Source organism: Vicugna pacos, chromosome 3 (assembly GCF_048564905.1).
Source record: "Vicugna pacos chromosome 3, VicPac4, whole genome shotgun sequence".
In the NCBI taxonomy this organism is placed as follows: Eukaryota; Metazoa; Chordata; class Mammalia; order Artiodactyla; family Camelidae; genus Vicugna; species Vicugna pacos.
In genome coordinates this window covers 22,465,007-22,484,680 of record NC_132989.1, presented here as the reverse complement: position 1 = coordinate 22,484,680, position 19,674 = coordinate 22,465,007, and the positions used below count along the sequence as shown (strand labels likewise).

At 36.6% G+C, this 19,674-nt stretch overlaps 1 protein-coding gene and 1 pseudogene across 8 annotated transcripts in view; one reads left to right on the top strand and one right to left on the bottom strand.

The window, feature by feature from the left end:
- Window positions 1–19,674, top strand: part of ANKHD1 (ankyrin repeat and KH domain containing 1) — a 111,904-nt gene that overhangs the window by 89,725 nt on the left and 2,505 nt on the right. For 4 of the 8 annotated variants that reach the window (XM_015239492.3, XM_015239489.3, XM_015239491.3 and 1 more), the window contains 10 exons: window positions 2,237–2,411; window positions 3,193–3,649; window positions 4,124–4,270; window positions 6,080–6,229; window positions 6,390–8,002; window positions 10,967–11,143; window positions 12,445–12,696; window positions 13,253–13,428; window positions 14,099–14,263; window positions 17,303–17,412. In XM_015239492.3, the coding sequence (XP_015094978.2) occupies window positions 2,237–2,411; window positions 3,193–3,649; window positions 4,124–4,270; window positions 6,080–6,229; window positions 6,390–8,002; window positions 10,967–11,143; window positions 12,445–12,696; window positions 13,253–13,428; window positions 14,099–14,263; window positions 17,303–17,412 (3,422 nt within the window). Of the gene's footprint in view, window positions 1–2,236; window positions 2,412–3,192; window positions 3,650–4,123; window positions 4,271–6,079; window positions 6,230–6,389; window positions 8,003–10,966; window positions 11,144–12,444; window positions 12,697–13,252; window positions 13,429–14,098; window positions 14,264–14,540; window positions 15,020–17,302; window positions 17,413–19,674 lie in introns of those variants that run through there. The other 4 variants (XM_015239493.3, XM_015239490.3, XM_015239488.3 and 1 more) reach the window with 3 other exon arrangements.
- LOC116277921 (U6 spliceosomal RNA) lies at window positions 1,446–1,546 on the bottom strand (annotated as a pseudogene).

Genomic DNA, 19,674 nt, shown 5'->3' with positions numbered 1-19,674 from the left:
ATGAACTTGATTACAGTTAAAATCAGAAGGGGAAAAAATGTTATATTCATTTTTAAATAAAGTGAAGTTTGAAGTTAGATGACTATCAAGTCCCTCCCATGTCTAAAATGTTTATTTTTTGTGTAACTACCAGGGATATGGTCAGCAATTCCTTAAACAGCCAATTTGCTCTTATGCCAACAGAGTGATAAAATAATTGTTAGCTGAATATACAGTCTCTTCTTTCAGTCTTCAGCCCCTTTCTCATTTATATAGGGGATTGACAAACTTTTTCTATAAAATAACAAAGTGTAAATATTTTAGGCTTTGCAGGCCACATGATCTCTGGCATAACTCCTTGATTCTACTATTGTAGCACGAAAATGCCCATAGACAGTGGCTAAATGAATGTTCCAATAGAACTTTATTTATGAACACCAAAATTTTGATTTCATATAATTTTCACATGTCACAGAATATTCTTTGTATTTTTTTTTCAACCATTTAAAATGTAAAAGTGAGTCTAGCTTTCAGGCCATAGAAACACAGACAGCAGACTGGATTTGGCATTTAGGCCATATATACAGTTTGCCGACGCCTGATTTAGACAAATAAGAATTTCAAAGAGTAACCAATGTATGACTCAGGATGAGGAAAATGCTTTACTTTATGACCGGGAAAACTGGACTTCATTGGCAAATTTTTATGGTGAGACTTTTTTGGATAATTTCCATAGAAATATGAGTAACTTGATGTGCTTCTGTTTGCTTCAGACTTTCATTATGATGCTAGGCAACTATTACATGTTCCCTTTTCTGAAAAAAAAAAAAAAAGGTATTTTCTAGTACTAACCAAAGTAAAACTCTATAAAGTAAGAAAAATTTTTTTCTATAATGGCCTCTCATCGATATTTTCATAGTGAAATTTGTTAATATCTTATGAAGATCATAATAGCTGCATTTTAGTCAAACAGATGCCATATAAATGTATTTTTTAACAGCTTTACTAAGGTTTAATTCACATACCATACAATTTGCCCATTCAAAGTATACAGTTCAGTGGCTTTTAGTATATTCAGAGAGGTGCCTTCATCACCACAATCAATTTTAGGACATTTTCATCATCCCAGAAAGAAACCCTACATCCCTTAGGTATCATCCACCATCCCTTCAATCCCTTCATCCTACAACCCACTAATCTACTTTATGTCTCTGTACTTTTGCATACTCTGGACATTTCATATAAATGGAATCACATAGTATTTGGTCCTCTATGACAGGCTTCTTTTGCTTCATAATGTTTTCAAGGTTCATCCATCTTGTAGCATGTATCAAGATTTCATTTCTTTTTATTGCTGAATAATATCCCATTATATAGATATACTACATTTTGTGTATCCATTTATTAGTTGATGGGAATTTAGGTTGTTTCCACTTCATAGGTTGCAAGTTTTTTGTTTGCTTTGTTTTAGCGTGGAATGTTTCATGAATTTGCATGTCATCCTTGTGTAGGAGCCATGCTAATATTCTTTGTATTATTTCAGTTTTTCAGTATATGTGATGCTGAAGTGAGCCTGATGTACAAGTTTTTGTACAAGTATGTTTTCATTTCTCTAGGGTATATATATCTAGCAATCTAGATCATATGGTAATCTCTAACCATTTGAAGAACTGCCAGATTGTTTTCCAAGGTAGCTACACCATTTTATGATCCTAACAGCAGTATATGAAGGCTGGAATTTCTTCACATCCTCACCATGATTTGTTTTATTTATTATAGCCATCCTAGTGATTGTGAAGTGGGTATCTCATTGTGATTTGCTTTGCTTTTCCCTGATGGCTTGTGATATTGAGCATCTATCTCTTCATGTGTTTATTGACCATTTATATATGTTGTTTGGAGAAATGTCTTTTCAGATCCTTTGCCCATTTTTTAATTGAGTTATTTGTCTTTTCATTATAGAGTTGTGAAAGTTCTTTATAAATTTTTGATAAAGGCCCTTACCAGATGTAAGATTTGCAAATTTTTTCCGCCATTTTATGGGTTGTCTTGTCACCTTCTTGGTGGTTCCTCTGAAACACAAGAACTTAATGTTGATGATGTCCAGTTTATCTATTTCTCCCTTTGTTGCTTTAAAAAATGTGTTTAAGACTGACATCCATGGAAATCCCCATGTATCATAAACAAAAATATTATTTCATTCTTTATTTTAAATTATTTCATTATTGATGAGATGATATACATACTTTATTTGCAGTCAAGAGAGGAGAGCAGAAAGCAGGCTCTTGCAGCTAAAAGAGAGAAAAGAAAAGAAAAGAGAAAAAAGAAAAAAGAGGAACAGAAAAGGAAGCAAGAGGAAGATGAGGAAAACAAACCTAAGGAGAATTCAGAACTACCAGAGGATGAAGATGAAGAGGAGAATGATGAAGATGGTGAGAAATGACCCATCTGAAATAGTGATAAAAATTCTCCTGGTTTGTTAACTTCATTCTGAGTGCTTTTTGTTCTAATTCTAGTTAAATAAATATTCAATTGCTTTAATCTGAAATTGACTATTGACTTCTGTAGTAAATATTTTAAAATATTTTATATTGTAAAGTGATACAGAGAAACAAGGGAGAAGGCAAGCACATAATTTGAAGATACTCAGTTGTAATTTAAGTTCCCCTGTAAAATATTGTATATGTTCTAGAAGTGATACAGCAAGAGGTTTGCCAGCTCCTCTTCAGGTTCTTCCCTACCTTCTCCTTCCCCAGTTTCCAACTGGGGAGAGATCCAGTTCTTCCATAAGTTGCTCGTAGCTACATAGGGCTGGTGTCCATCACTCTCAAAGAGTTTTTTTATTGTACAGTCTGGCAGTGCTTGTAATAAGCAAATAATTTTGTTCTATTTGAATTATACTTCTTAAATACAATTTGAAAATTTTCCTAAATTCAAACTATATTGAGATTTTTGGTTAATTCATGAGACTAGCATTTCAGATCTTAAGAATGTTAATTGTATGTTTTATACCAAGTTAGACATCAAAATATGATACAGTGTATTTGCATTTGTTCTAGTAGTAAAGATTTCTTTACTTACTAGTGAATACTGGTAAAAGGAAAATATGACCTAAGAGTCTGAACTATTACGAATTATAAGGTATATTCTGTCACAATTTGTTTTGAGATCTGTGTCTCTCAGTGTGATTTTTATCCTTTTTCATAATTTCAGTGGAACAAGAAGTTCCCATAGAACCTCCCAGTGCGACCACCACCACCACAATTGGAATCTCTGCAACATCTGCAACATTCACAAACGTGTTTGGGAAAAAAAGGGCTAACGTTGTGACAACTCCCAGCACCAATCGGAAAAATAAGAAGAACAAAACAAAGGAGACCCCTCCCACTGCACATTTAATATTACCAGAACAACATATATCCTTAGCACAGCAAAAGGCAGATAAGAATAAAATAAATGGAGAGCCCAGAGGTGGTGGTGCAGGTGGGAATAGTGACTCAGATAACTTGGACAGCACAGATTGCAACAGTGAGAGTAGTAGTGGTGGTAAAAGCCAAGAGTTAAATTTCACTATGGATGTGAATTCCTCTAGTGATAGGAGATACCCCTCACTGCTACTCCATTCCCAAGAAGAAAAGACAAGTACTGCCGCTTCCAAAACTCAGACACGGTAAAATTTTCTAACTTGTTAATTCTTCACCTACTTTTTCTTTTTAACGCCTGGCAGAAGAACTTGAAGTATGTTCTTCAAGCCCAAGTTGCGTTAAACGGTTTAAGTTTATCACATTATCTGTCTTGAATGTTCAAAACAAATTCACCAATGTCTTCCTAATCATGTTCTAGTTATGAAATGAGATTATTAGAACTTTTAAGATTAAAATTTAAATTTGGAAATATTAGCATACATTGATTTTATTTTAACTATGTAATTTTTACTAATTATAGTCCTTTTGGCTTCTGAATCCATTTTAATACTAAAATAAATGATGGACTCTGACCTGATTTTGTTTTTCTAAATTGTTAATAATCTCATGTGCCAAATTTTAACTCAAATATTTCAGTATACCTTGTGTATAAAGGACTAATCTCTTGAGTTCCTATCTTAAAATGTATCTTTTATTGGACTTGATATTTCTTTTCTCAGACTTGAAGGCGAAGTAAATCCTAATTCTTTATCAACAAGCTATAAGTCAGTATCATTGCCATTAAGCTCTTCAAACATAAAGCTGAATCTGACTAGCCCTAAAAGGGGGCAAAAAAGAGAAGAAGGGTGGAAAGAAGTTGTCCGAAGGTAAATAGAATTAGTCTCATCTTTTTATCTTTAATAACAGGTTTTCCTCTTGTGAGATAGTTACCCAGTTAATGAATGATTTGAATGTGGCTATTATTTTCAAATGCAGTTGCCATACTACATCCAGAGTAGATTAAAGCAAAATTAGAAACAGTATGTAAATTTTGCATACATATTTTATATGATACAACAAATGTTGGCTTTAGAATAATGAAAAAGTACTTCATTAAAGCACAAGATTGGGAAGAGGGTATAGCTCAGTGTTAGAGTGCATGCTTAGCATGCATGAAGTCCTGGGTTCATTCCCCAGTACCTCCATTAAAAATAAATAAATCTAATTACCCCCGTCTCCCCCCCAAAAAAAGATTTTAAAAAACACATAAGATTACATTTTACAGACAAACCATACAAAAAGATCAAGTTTCACTTGACAACAAAGTCACAATCTTATTAGTGAGGACTGTCATGTTGTTTAATGGTCCCATTTTAATTCAGACAAGCTTGTCCATCTACAGCATTTAAATAAAGTTAGACCTGGCTAGAAAAGAACTATTCTGAAGAACTGGTTATCTCCTTTTAACCAATGCAGTTAGATCACCATAAGAGGGGAGAAAGGAGCCCATAAAATTAAAACTACCTTCCCCCTCAAAAAAAGAAAGAAAGAAAGAAAGAAAAACACCCACACCCCTGTAGCTAACTTTGACAACTTCCTTCATTCACACTGCTTTATAATAAAAGCAGAGAGGGGCTAGTGCTTTTAAATGTTTCACAACAATCCAGAAGATATTTCTAGTCTCTGCTCATGCTTTACAACAGGGAATCAGGACAAGACATAGATTTGTTAATGTGCATTTAATTACCAAAGGACTAAGATATCAGGGCTTTTTTTTCTGTAATGTTTCTAAGACTTTGTGTCTATTAAAAACAAATAAAAATGGAAGAAGTCTTGGCAGAACAGGAGAAGTGATGCATACTTGATGATCAGATTGATTTTACGTATTATTCATGGCATACAGCCTAATTGATGCTCTAGCTTTCAAAATATCTTAAATATATTGTTCCCAATCCTTTTACATTAAGATGATAAATTTTGATCATGAAATGTATTTCAGAGGCTACCATTAGGTATTCTTCTGGAAGCTATAGTTCAAAGTTTGAGGGTCCATCCCTCATAGGAGGCAGCCATCAATGACCACATGAAAATAATGGGTGTTGCTCTCATTTGGTTTGGCCAGCAAACACTGGGTTTCCTTGATAATCCTGTGGGACACCCAGGCCATCTTATCAGATCCAAGATCGGCCTCTGGTCTTTTCTCTAGTTCCACTCGCCTCACACACAGGTAGAAGTCCCAGGCTCCACTTGTGAGTTGCTTTTTATATAATTCAAATCTGAGGCTTTATTTTTTTATTGCTAAGTAAAGTTGTTGATACTGATAAGCTAGCCTTTATTATTCATATCCAGTATGGAATTTAACAAAATGGTATGCATTATTTTAATTTAGAAAGTCTCGATACATATGACCATTGCAGTTTATCACTAACATAATAGTTGGGCAGATTTGAATGCTTAGATTGTGATTGATTTAATATATATATATACATATATATATTTTTTTTTAATGGCAATGTAATTTTTACCTTTACTAAGTTAAATATGATGTGGTCAGTTTCTAAAATAAAAACTTCCAATAATTTTCTCTTTTAGGTTTGAGAAATAGTATTCTGCAAATGTCCATGAACATACTTACTGAGACATCTTTTTAATAAAGACATTTGGTTTCATAAGCTCATCTATGGTCTTTTTTATAGGTCAAAGAAATTGTCTGTTCCAGCCTCCGTGGTTTCCAGGATAATGGGAAGAGGGGGATGTAATATCACTGCAATACAGGATGTTACCGGTGCCCATATTGATGTGGATAAACAAAAAGATAAGAATGGCGAGAGAATGATCACAATAAGGTAATTGTGAAATATATATTGTTAGTTTTGTGAGGAAATTAAATTTTATGAGAAGCATATTTTTGTTGGCATGGTACAATCAAGAATTTTATTTCACGGTAAAGATTACCTAGTTTTTTTTTATGGTTTTGATCTTGTTTTTTGTTTGTTTTCTCTCCAGGGGTGGTACAGAATCAACAAGATATGCAGTTCAGCTTATTAATGCACTTATTCAAGATCCTGCTAAGGAACTGGAAGACTTGATTCCTAAAAACCATATCAGAACACCTGCCAGCACCAAATCCATTCATGCAAACTTCTCACCTGGAGTAGGCACCACAACAGCTTCCAGTAAAAATGCATTTCCCTTGGGTGCTCCAAGTCTTGTAACTTCACAGGCAACAACATTATCTACGTTCCAGCCCACTAATAAACTTAGTAAGAACGTTCCAACAAATGTACGTTCTTCTTTCCCAGTTTCTCTCCCCTTAGCTTATCCCCACCCTCATTTTGCCCTGCTGGCTGCTCAAACTATGCAACAGATTCGGCATCCTCGCTTACCCATGGCCCAGTTTGGAGGAACCTTTTCACCCTCTCCTAACACTTGGGGACCATTCCCAGTGAGACCTGTGAATCCTGGCAACACAAATAGCTCTCCAAAGCATAATAATACAGGCCGTCTTCCTAACCAGAACGGGACTGTTCTACCCTCCGAATCTGCTGGACTAGCTACTGCCAGTTGTCCTGTCACTGTCTCTTCTGTAGTTACTGCCAGTCAGCAACTGTGTGTGACTAATACCCGGACTCCTTCATCAGTCAGAAAGCAGTTGTTTGCCTGTGTGCCCAAGACAAATCCTCCAGCAACGGTGATTTCTTCTGTGACAAGCACTTGTAGTTCCCTGCCTTCTGTCTCCTCTGCACCTATCAATAGTGGGCAAGTTCCCACCGCGTTTCTGCCCGCAAGTACTCCTCAAGGACAGCTTTCTTCACAAAAGATGGAGTCTTTCTCTGCCATGCCGCCCCACAAAGAGAAAGTGTCAACACAGGACCAGTCCATGGCAAACCTGTGTACCCCTTCTTCAACTGCAAATAGCTGCAGTAGCTCTGCCAGCAACACCGCAGGAGCTCCAGAAACTCACCCATCTGGTAGTCCCACTCCTCCCTCCAATAATACACAGGAGGAAGCACAGCCACCTGGTTTGTCTGATTTAAGTCCTGTGTCAATGCCTTTTGCATCTAATTCAGAACCTGCTCCACTGACTTTGGCATCACCCAGAATGGTTGCTGCTGATAATCAGGATACCAATAATTTACCTCAGTTAGCTGTACCAGCACCTCGAGTTTCTCATCGAATGCAGCCCAGAGGTTCATTTTACTCGGTGGTACCAAATGCAACTATACACCAGGATCCCCAGTCTATTTTTGTTACAAATCCAGTTCCTTTAACACCACCGCAAGGCCCACCAGCTGCAGTGCAGCTTTCTTCAGCCATGAACATTATGAATGGTTCTCAGATGCACATTAACCCAGCGAATAAATCTTTGCCACCTACATTTGGCCCAGCCACGCTTTTCAATCACTTCAGTAGTCTTTTTGATAGCAGCCAGGTGCCAGCTAACCAAGGTTGGGGAGATGGTCCACTGTCCTCACGAGTTGCTGCAGATGCCTCTTTCACTGTTCAGTCAGCATTCCTGGGTAACTCTGTACTTGGACACCTGGAAAACGTGCACCCTGACAACTCCAAGGCACCTGGCTTCAGACCAACTTCCCAGCGAGTTTCTACTAGTCCAGTTGGTAAGTTATTATAACTATTGCTACAGCACAGTTTGGGGCTCTAAGAGCATAATCTGTCTTCCAAGATAATAAAGCATTTATTTTGTACATAATCTTGCATGATCTTAAAGAAACGAAGAGTATGTCATAAATAGTAAAGACCCTTTAATGACTGCTGATTGAGTGGAGAAAAAAGTAGCCCTAGGTAAATCACTCACATGTGAGCTGCTTTATATTGTCCTTTATGATCTCTTCATCTCTCATATCAAGGAAGTTATACTTTGTGTCAGTCCATTTTCTTAGAATTGATGTAAGATGATGTTAATAAAAAAGGACTCATAGTATGCTTCAAGGATCCAAAATTACAGACATTTTTAAAATCATAGTGATTGTTTGCATTTCTTAGATTGTAAATGTTTGAGTTATGAAGGTATTTAGGCCCCAATCCATAATCTACATTCTTTGTTTTCAGTGTTGGGTGCTTGGAATGAATATTAAATGATGTAGTTTAATAGTAACTATATTATTTACACTAGATGGAGCTGTTGGAAGAGACCAAGTCATATGTGGGCTCTTATTTTTAAAAAACCGACTAAGATTTAGCTGTTTGTTCCTTGAAATCAGAAACCAGCTGCTGAGGCAGTATAAAAAATATTTAGAAAGATAAGAGGCTAGTGGTGGCTTGGAGATATTTGGCAAATCAGAGTCTATTTTCCAGAGTCTAAAGGCCAAATTTTATTCCAATCTGCACTGTTCTAAAAAACAAATTAGAAATTGTAGCTGACCTGGAATGGGGATAAGAAGAACTATTGGCACTTAGCATTTTTCTTCCAGTTAGATAGCGGTCCCATAGCCCATCCTTCCTTTTTGCTAATTATAACTGATCTAAGTTGTTCAAAAGTTGTGAGACTATGGATACGGTATAGTCTTAGCTTTTATATCAGATATGTTTCCGTTTACTTGTCTTTTCAGGATAACATAGTGTTATATCATCTTTCAAAAAGAAATACAGCTTATGCAAGACTGTATGATCCAAAATACTCTCTAGGATTTTTTTTTCTTCTTTTCTATAAATAGGTATCTATTTTATTAACTTTTTGTTTTGGGCAAACTTATAAAGGTTTTCAAACGCCCCAGGATGAAAGAAGAGCACATTGCCAGTGCTCAGGCTGTGGTAGAAAGCATTAATCCTTGACTTGGCTGGCACTAATATGTGAATTTAGAGTGCCTTAGCTAGAGATAAACTTCAAATCTCTCATATTCCAGTGTTTGAGCACTTTACACACCACATACTGCATCCTAACAAGATGTGCAGATTATAAATGGCTGGAAAAAAGAAAGTTAAGGAAATCATCCATCTAGTTTGGTAGAAGACAACATTTTGGGACCTTAATTATTCAAATCTATAACATCAAAATTATTCACTTCTAATTAAAAAATAATTTTTTGAAATAGCAAGCATTAAACTTTGACCTTCCTTCTGGGGTCCAGGATTGACTAAGCCTGGTCTCATATCTTAACTGCGTGTGTGATTTCTTTTGTTGATGCTCTTTGATGGATATAGTTTACACTCCTAGTTTACAGGTAAGAAATAGTAATACTTATGAAGATGGGAAAGGATGTGGAGAAATTGGAACCCTCAAATGCTGCTGGTAGAAATTTTAAATGGTACTTTGGAAAAACAGTTTGACAGCTCCTCAAAGGGTTAAAAAGAGTTACCATGTGATCCAGTAATTCTGCTCCTAGGTATACCCAAGAGAAAACATATTTACACAAAAACTAGTACACAAATGTTCATAGCAGCACCATTCATAATAGCAAATAGTGGCAACAACCCAAAGTCCAGCAACTGATGAATGGAAAAACAAAATGTGATGTATCTGTATCATGAGATATCATTCTAATTATAGTATCTATTTTTATATTTATATTCTATATTATGAGATATAATGAAAGAAATGAAGTACTTATTTGTGCTGCATCATGGATAAACTTGGAAAACATTTTGCTAAGTGACAGAAGCCAGTCACAAAAGATCATATATTGTATAATTCTATTTATATGAAGTTTCCAGAATAGGCAAATCTAGAGAGACAAAGTATATTAGTGGTTGCTTAGAGGTTCAGATAAGGGGTAAAGGAGGATGGAGAGCGACAGGTAATGCATACAGGGGTTTCTTTAGAGTAGACACAAATGTTCTAAAATTGATTGTGGTGATTGTTCCACAATCCTGGGACTATACTGAAAGACTTTGAATTGTCTACTTTAAAAATAGATGAATAAGACCTGCTTGAGAAGTGTTGAATATTTTATGTTGATATTAACTACTTTTTCCTGAAATGAGTACCTGTAATCCTTTTCTGGACCCATGTCCCCTTTCCCTAATACGTTTTCTAGAAAAAGGAGTGGAGTTTGAGAAGACTGCTAAATTCAGATTTATGTCAACTGGATAGAAACTTTGATGTAGTTTGCAACTGTAGATTTTTTTTTTAATCAGATGGAGTACTGAAATTATCTTTAGTTTAATAGTATGCTTTTCCTCCTTGTTAGGAAGGAAACATTGGTAGGTTTGGTATTCATCTTCCAGGGAAAATGACTGTAGCTATATAGCTGAACAGCTGTACTTTGAGATTTCCCACAAAAGGGAAAGCAGAAATTATTGATGGGTACCCGTATTCATAACATGCTCTTATCCCATGTCCCCTCCAATGAAAACTTTGAGATTTATCTAGAACATACTTCAGGTGACTGCCGTTCTTAAACACTGGGCTCACTTTTCTATATCTAGTGCTGTTTGATATTCTTCTGGACTGCAAGTGAAAAATGGATTTGGGACATACAGTACAATATAAATGGATTCCTGTTACTGTGATCCACAAAATAAACTACATGCTTTCTTCTTTTTAAAAGAAGAATTAAGTAAACCTTGGACTTTCAGTTTTAAAGCTTTGGCTAATTAGATGTCTTGGACCTGTTTTATTTCAGGTTTACCGTCCATTGACCCATCAGGCAGCTCCCCATCTTCCTCTTCTGCTCCTCTGACAAGTTTTTCCAGCATACCAGGAACACGGGTTTTCCTGCAAGGGCCAGCTCCTGTTGGGACTCCTAGTTTCAACAGACAACATTTTTCTCCCCACCCTTGGACAAGCGCCTCAAACTCATGTAGGAATCCTGGAGGAACTCTTACCTAAAAGTTTTGAATAAGTTATTAAACCATTTGTTTCAGGGAACCCTGTATTATAACTTTAGTAATCTAAATGGTATGCAGGTACCCAAGGTTTGTATTGCAGTCATGTCAAAAATTTATCAATCATTTGTAGGAGAGAAAACTTTAAGGGTCAAGCTATTCTTCCAAGCCAGATTTGTTTATATTGAGTTTTGGATCAAGAAAAGAGGTACAAGTAGTTTTATAAAAGGACTCTTTGGAGGCAGTATTGTGAAATAATTTCTTAAGTCTGAAAAGAAGTTGAATTTAAGTTGAACTTAAGTATCTGGTCGGTTTGGTATGATTCCTTATTTATTTTTACATTTTAGGAAATTGTATTGTTGCCATTTATAAGTAAAAATATTCCTCTGTTCTGGCTTAGTTATTTCAGTATTTAGAACAGATGAAGTTAGAACAGGACTTGAATAGGATTTGATTTTTTTAAATGAGCATTATGAGGTAGTCAGTAAGTGGTAGCCCTTTGACATGGAAAACTACCCATATTACCTGAGAGTCCCACTAGGAAACAAAGCCGTGAATTGAATCCTACAATGCTTTGACAACATTTAACCTTTCTTCCTTGTGGGGGAAAAAAGGACTATAGAGAGAGAAAAAAGAAAAAAGCTAGTAAGTATATAGCTAATAAATGTATTATATTGTTTTCCAGACAGTATGCTAGGTACCATCCAAACACTGCCACATTTTAAGCTAATTTAAAATGTAACAATATATATTGTGAGACGATTAAAAAAACCTTTTTTTGTTACTATTTAGGTATTTTGCTAGGGGAGGTAATTAGATTATTTAGCTTTTTTTTTTTTTTCAATGGAGGTACTGGGGATTGAACTCAGGACCTTGTGCATGCTAAACATGCACTCTACCACTGAGCTATACCCTCCTCCCTTAAGAATATTTTTTTAGAACTAGAGTAAGAATAAATATGGCCTTCCTTTCTAGCCTTGTTCAGTTCAATTTGAAAAAGCTTTTGAGTATTTGTTTATATTTACTATTTTTTCTTTTTTTAATTTCTTCTATTTTTATACTTAGCTATTTTTCAGACTGTTTATACTTACTACAGGCAGAAGTAGTATAGGGTAATGTTTAAGAACTTAGATATTTTCATTTGAATGCTCTTGTAAAATGAAAATTTTCTTTACAGTACCTGTGTTATGGAATAGATCTTTCCAACAAGGTTTCTCATATTCTTATAATTAGTTTTTATATGTAATAAAACAATAGAGAAATATTTTGCCACCAGGTGACTCTCCTATTCCATCTGTTTCTTCGGGATCATCTTCACCTCTTTCAGCCACTTCTGCCCCCCCAACTTTGGGCCAACCAAAAGGAGGTAGTGCCAGTCAGGATCGAAAGATACCTCCCCCTATTGGAACAGAGAGACTAGCCCGGATTCGACAAGGAGGGTCTGTAACACAAGCCCCTGTGGGGACCAGTTTTGTCGCTCCTGTTGGACACAGTGGAATCTGGTCATTCGGCGTCAATGCCATGTCAGGTACAGTTACGTTGCCATCTATCTGAAGGGATATCTCAAGTAAGTTGTGGGATTTTGCCATTAAAATATAGTTCCTTAAAAAAAAAAAAAGCTTAGTTCTTACACTTAATCAGTTAGGGTTGTTTAAACCTTTGAGTTCAATCTTGTCTCAAAATCTGGAATGTTAGTTTGGGTTACACATAATAATATATGTAATGTGTATGATAATAAATAACATATAAAATAATAAATAGAATTGAATAGAAGTAAAAGATTCAAAGTATACTTCTTTTCCCCTCTCTTAAGCTTTTCATTGTAAAATGGGACAATCATTTGATTTCCTTCAGAGAGCAGTTAATCTTTTGAAGTACAGGTAGACTGGGGCATTCAGAGAACTCTGCCTAATTTTCTAGAAACTCGTGTCTTTTCAGTTTGCAGAAATTGTCATGAATGTGTCCTGAGCTTGTCAAAGGCATGATCTTGATTAAATTTAGTGTGAGAAAAAATGATCAAATGGTAATATTTTGTTATTTAATCCAAATAAATATCTAACCCTTTTCTCAATTCTTCTTTGTAGAAGGCTTATCAGGTTGGTCACAGTCTGTGATAGGGAACCATCCAATGCATCAACAATTATCAGACCCAAGCACATTCTCTCAGCATCAGCCAATGGAGAGAGATGATTCTGGAATGGTAGCCCCCTCTAACATTTTTCATCAGCCAATGGCAAACAGTTTTGTGGATTTTTCTAAAGTAAGTTGACAAGTCTCGTTGTAACCTGTTTAACACTTTGCCAGCCAATGTAGTCACGTGTTAAGGAGTAATTTGTACTGAAATAATTCTCCCTTCTAGTTTAACTAGTCTGTTTCCATGTCTTTGCCAGATCTTTTACCCAATTTTAAGAGTGGGTTATGTGGTCTATATTAGTTTGTCCTCAAACTAATCCTGAAGATGCCCCCAGCTTCCCCCCAAAACCTGAGAGATTTGAGTTTTGCTACTTTGCATTTGGCTGCCCTTCTAAAAAGCTGGCTGTGAGCTCCCCACTGTCCTCTTGTCAGCTTGAGAGCTTCCTGGCTGCCATAAAGCCAGATTGTGGCTGCAAGCAATTGTGTAGAGTTCTGTTTTCTTAGCACAAGCTTATTAGTAAATCTAAAATGTGGAAAGTTGAGGATATTATAGGTGTTCATCAAATATTAGAAATTTCCTTTTGATTTGATATTGGATTTAGTTGTTTTTTCCCTCTTCTCATTGAAAAGTGTTGCTGATACAGATAACCACCTCTGGTTTTTTAGTTCTTTACGATGCCGTATTTATTAGGATCCTCTGGAGTCCTTTGAATGAAAGGCAGTTAGAGAGATCTATGCTGGTATTATGGACTCATCATTTATAATCACTTCATGAGTAAACCTTTCCGCCGTTTTAGGGTCTGCCAATTTCCATGTATGGAGGCACCATAATACCCTCCCATCCCCAACTTGCTGATGTTCCGGGAGGCCCTCTGTTTAATGGACTCCACAACCCAGATCCTGCTTGGAACCCTATGATAAAAGTTATTCAAAATTCAACTGAATGCACTGATGCTCAGCAGGTAAAATGGACTTAATGCTGTTATTTTTCAGATTTATTGTGTCATTCTTTTAATTCTTTGGGTAGTACAAGTTCTGAATATCAGAAGTCATGACATCTCACCACTTTGATCTGAATTAAGTTTGTCAATATCAAGATGATGCTACTTAACATTTAATTTCATGTATGTGTATTTTTCCTAGGCAGAAACAGTGAATTGCCATTGCATTTATATATTCGTTTTATAAATGTCTAAAGATTCCTAATTAGAAATTCCAATTTTTCCTCCCCCTTTTCAGATTTGGCCTGGCACGTGGGCACCTCATATTGGAAACATGCATCTCAAATATGTCAACTAAGTTAGAAGGTCTTACTCTTTAGCCTTGTTTGAGAAACCTTTGACCTTGGAAGAACCCTGGGGAATTTTTTTTTTTTTAATCTGCCTAAGAAATTTTCTCTGAGGCTTTAACAATGGAAATTTGATTGCCCATTGTATAAGAACAAAGTGATTTCCTATCCACCTGATTATGTTCTCTGGTTAGTTTAGCCATTTTGAATTTAGTGCTTTGGGCTAAACATACAGAATGCTACTTGTATGCAGAAGAGAATTAGATGATTACATGTTTCAACCTTTTAGGGTGGTAAATACATGTACAATTGTTTACATACTTAAAAGGAAAAAGTTGAGTAAATTTCTTGTCATATAGTGGCTCTACTTAATGTAGCCTGTATTAATGTGAAATATTTACCAGAATATTCAATAAAAAGATGAACAGTGTTTAGAAGTGGGGTGTGATCCTTTCAGTGGTCATACAGGTACTACCCAATCCACAATCATATTGAACCAGGTTAATACTATATTTGTAATAGACTTCTCACATTTTACACTTTAGAGTCCATTCTTAGACTGCCTTGAAAAGCACTTTTAAAACTAGTTGTACACTTACTCTGTGTTAAACATTCCTTGTTCTCTTCCATATCATTTTATAAGTGAGAAAGTTTCAAGCCCCTGCAGTGTGTCTTATCTGACTTTAGCAGACAGGCCACTGATAGGTTTAGCTCTTTGTGGATCGTAAGTTTGTCAATAAGAATAACAGAATTTCAGTCAGATGACACCAAACAAACTTAAGGATACCCAGATCATCCGTCAGATTCCTTTTGTGTTTCTGATTTTCTTTATCTAAAGATTTATTTTGGTTATAGGTGTTTTAAGTTTTATTTGGTTGGGGACATATGAGGGGGAGGGAGTGACTCCTGTAATTCTGTTGTATTGTTGAATCAACTGAATAATGTTTATAAATATATGACTAATTCTGGGCTTAGTTCCATGAAGAGCTGGTATGGTCAATAGGCTAAACTCTGGAACACTGAATGGATTGCTTTGTCCAAACTATAGGCTATGCCAAGAATCTGATGCACTACAGAAGGAAAAACTATCCCATTGAAAAGAACAGTCATCAACTTACACATATTTTAATATGGTTGGTCTTAGATATAGGCAATCTAAAAAATAAAACAAAATGTTTGAGGCTGATAGAGAAGCCAAAACATGTATCAAGTCAAAGAAAGATGAATAGAAAAATATTAACTGGAGGCAGAGTCATACTAGAAGCATTCTTTTTTACTTTCATACCAACAGTTCTTAGTCTTCTCTTCCTGGCTTCTAGAGCCAACACTAAATGAGGAACACCATATTTGTTCTGTGTTAGACATACCTGGTTTGTTTGTCTTCCATATCATCTTAAATATGAGAGTGCTTTTGTAACCTCATTTATTTTCAATTTTAAGTGGATTTGAAAAGTATCACTGGTATTGAAACTATTGCCATTGTAGTGCTTGATAACCACATCAAGTACTCTCAAGAGACCCCCTTGCCTTGAGGGGGATAAAAGACCCCTTGGATCACCTACATATCTTGCTGTTTCCACTTACAACTAACAACAAAAATAACAAAAAAATCACCTAGTATTAGTGAAATGAATGAAACTATTCTTGATGAAACATTCACTAGTGAGAGATAATATTAAGTAAGTTATTCAGTGGGACAAAAAGGTGAGTTCTGTTGTGTTTTAACTATCTACAATACATTTGAATTACTGAAGGAGTTCTTAACCCTATCTTCTACACCATGAGGACAACAGAATGAGAAATTCTATCTCAAGTCAGGAACTAGAACTCTAAGGAGAGGAGGCAATTATGAGAAACTCAAAGGATGATTAGGAAGAAACAGGAGCTGTGCAGTTTGTAGCAATTACTTAGGATACCCTCCTTCCTGGCCTCTTAGCAGCAATGCTTTCTTTTCTTTCTGTTTGGATCCCAGTAGCCTATTCCCCATTCCATTTTGCCTGCTATAATCTCTTCTTCCTCTGTCTTGCCTCTTCCTGGCATTACTTTACTGCTATTTTACCAACCTGAACCTTGGATTAAACCTAGCTCAGGTAAGAAGTTAATTACTTTCAAAACATACAAGGGATTTGGGGGGGAGGAGGCCTCACGGGTACAGCAGAACAAGAGTCAAGGCAAAATTCTATTTTCATTTCTGCCACTTGAAGCCATATGACATTAGGCAAATCATTTTCTCATCTCTGGGCTTCACTTTCCTCATCTGAAAATGAAATTGAATGTAAATGAACTCAAAAGCGTTCTAATACAGATTTTCTTTTTTGTCCCATGAATATATGGGAGTATATATGGTACGGGAATGCTAGAAGCCAACAGAATGGTTCATGTTGCTGAGGTTTGAGAACTACCGTTTGTTCTCACATGGAATCAAAGGCCTGTTGTGAGAGCCATTATTGATTTTGGGATTTTAGTGGAGGCAGAAGAAAATCTTGCACACCCATAGTGAGTCCTCAAGTCATTAAGAAACACCTTGCTTAGGCATAGATCAAACCTCATGAGAATAACAGCTCTTTCAAGGAATAAAACTATCATCAAGGTTTCTGGACCTACTTATTTCAAGCAGTGTTCAGTGTAAAATTTCCACCAACAACAAAATTATTGATGTTTAAGACCCTTTAAACCTGTTGTGGCTACAGTGTGCTGACTTGCCCTTTTATAGGCCAGTCTGCTTCCTTCAGTCCCTGCTCTCAAAGGGGAAATCTCATCACCTCAGCTAACCAGACCAAAGAAGAGAGTTGGACAGCCAATGGTGGCCTCTCCTAACCAGAGGTAAGAAATCTCAGGACTTAGAACTATAGCTTCCATTTGTTCTTACAGATTCTGACCAAATCCTCTTCCCAACCTCAAAATTAGTAAATGAGGGGACCATCCTCGGTTTGACGTAGCTTTTAGAAGAGGAAAGGCTGATCATATTAGAGTTTCAAGCCAAAGAGAGAGGAGTACTTAGTATACATGGTTCTGTCCTACTGATTAAAACCTTTGTACCACATTGTAAACCCAGGAAGAGACAAACAAGCCTGTAGGAAAACAGATTCTGAACATCTTGTTCTTTAGCCGTAGAGCTCTTCTACCAAGAAGTGTGGCTGGTCATGACATCTTACTGTTGACACTGTCCTGGGGTGAGGGGCTCTGATAACACTGCATTTTCTATTCACCCTCAAAGATTTGTCACCATTTGTCAATGTTATTTGACAGGTTACTTTAGTTTCACGCTCTCTTGTAGGAAATGGGTGAGAGAAAGGTGGTTTTAAATATCCAAAACTTAAAGTGTGTTAAGACCACCTCCAATAAAAGGCAGGAGCCTGGGCTTGACCTAATTTGGAAAACAAAGTCATGAATCTAATGGTCAGATTGCAAACCTATTTTGTGATTACTTTTCACCTCCTCCTGTTCTATCTTGATGGTATTGTTGTGAGTTCAAAGTAATTTGCCTAGTAGCAGAGACCTGGTATTCCCCTATAAGTCTAATCAAATCTCTGGGGTTGAGACCTGGGCATAAGAATTTATTTTTAAAGCTCTCATACTCTAATCTCTAATGGGCAATCAGTGTTGAGCGACCCTCAGATTTAAACTCTTGGTCCTTCATCCAGGTTGAATAGATGATGAATCTGGCTTTCTCCCTAAAGCCAACTACCTGTTCTCTAGTTCCCCAGCCCGTATAGCACACAGCATCTCAAGAAAAGTAAGCTTCTAGTAGTAGTCTTTTAGTAGTAGTAACTGCTGCTGCTGTTTTACAGTAGAGATTAATAAAAGGGAGATCTCACTTCCAAACTGATCCTTCTTGAAAACATCTGACACTTCTCTCCTAGTTCTACTCTGGCTCTTCTTTCTCAGTCTCTTTTGGTGAAATCCTCTTCCTCTGCAACCCCTTAAATAAATGTTGATGTTTCCAGGTCTCTTCTTTTGGTGTATCTTCTCCTGCCATGATCTCATCCCACACTCTTGGATTTCACTCCACAAATCTGAATCAAGCTCAGAGTTCTTCCTTTGTAGTTTCAGACCTGTATATCTGATTCCTTACAATGCTTCTCCATCTGAGCGTTCCACACACATGATACATCCCCCAATATAAGATATACCCCACCTCTTGTTTTCTCTGTTATATCACACGGGACTCCTAGCTACCAAGACTGTCAACTCAGAAGATCAGGAATTATCCTAGCTTATCTCCTCTCTCACCCCACCCTTAATCAGTCACCTTATCCTTCCTTCTCTGTGTATCTAGATCCCCTTCACTTCTCTTCATCCTCACAGCCACTTTTTGCCCACCCCATTTCACTAGGCTAGAGTCTTCACCTTCAGTCTCACTGTTGTCCATCCCATCCCCAACTCCCCTCACTAGACTGCTTACTCACCCTGCTTAAAAGTTGAGTATAAATGGTTCCTCACAATCTGATCCTTGGGCTTACACTGCTTTGTAAGTAGCTCAGAAGCCTTTTTGGAACAATAAAATATACATATCCTTGCTATTTGAAGTGTGATTCTAAGGACCTGCAGACCTAAGGGTCTGCATCACGTGGGATTTTATTAAAAACCCAGAATCTCAAGTCCCACCTACTGTATTAGAATCCTCATTTTAACAAGGTCTCCAGGTGACTTATGTGCACATTAAAGTTTGAGAAGCGCTTTTACTTGTAAAATACAGTATCTTTTAATGAGTGAAAAAATCAGAAAATTTGATGAAGCCAGAAGTAACACTGATAAATGCACGGTCAGGTGGTCTATAATTAATTTGCAGGATGGGGTTTTGGTAGGGGTATACTGATTTTGAGGAAGCTAAAAACATCGGACAACTGGATCAAGTTGAGATTTTTAGTGTATATAGGTACTAGACTTGGTACTTACCATCACCTCTCTCCTGCCTCCTTTCACATTAGTGTGCCTACATCAAAAAATCTTCTTTTAAAGGCCATACTCTCTCTGACCTCGTACTCTCTCTTTCCAGAGGGCTAAAGACCAAGCCCTCCTCATCAGCCCCCAGCCAGCTTTTCCTTAAGTTTCCTGGGATTAGTTAGCTATGGCAAAGAGATC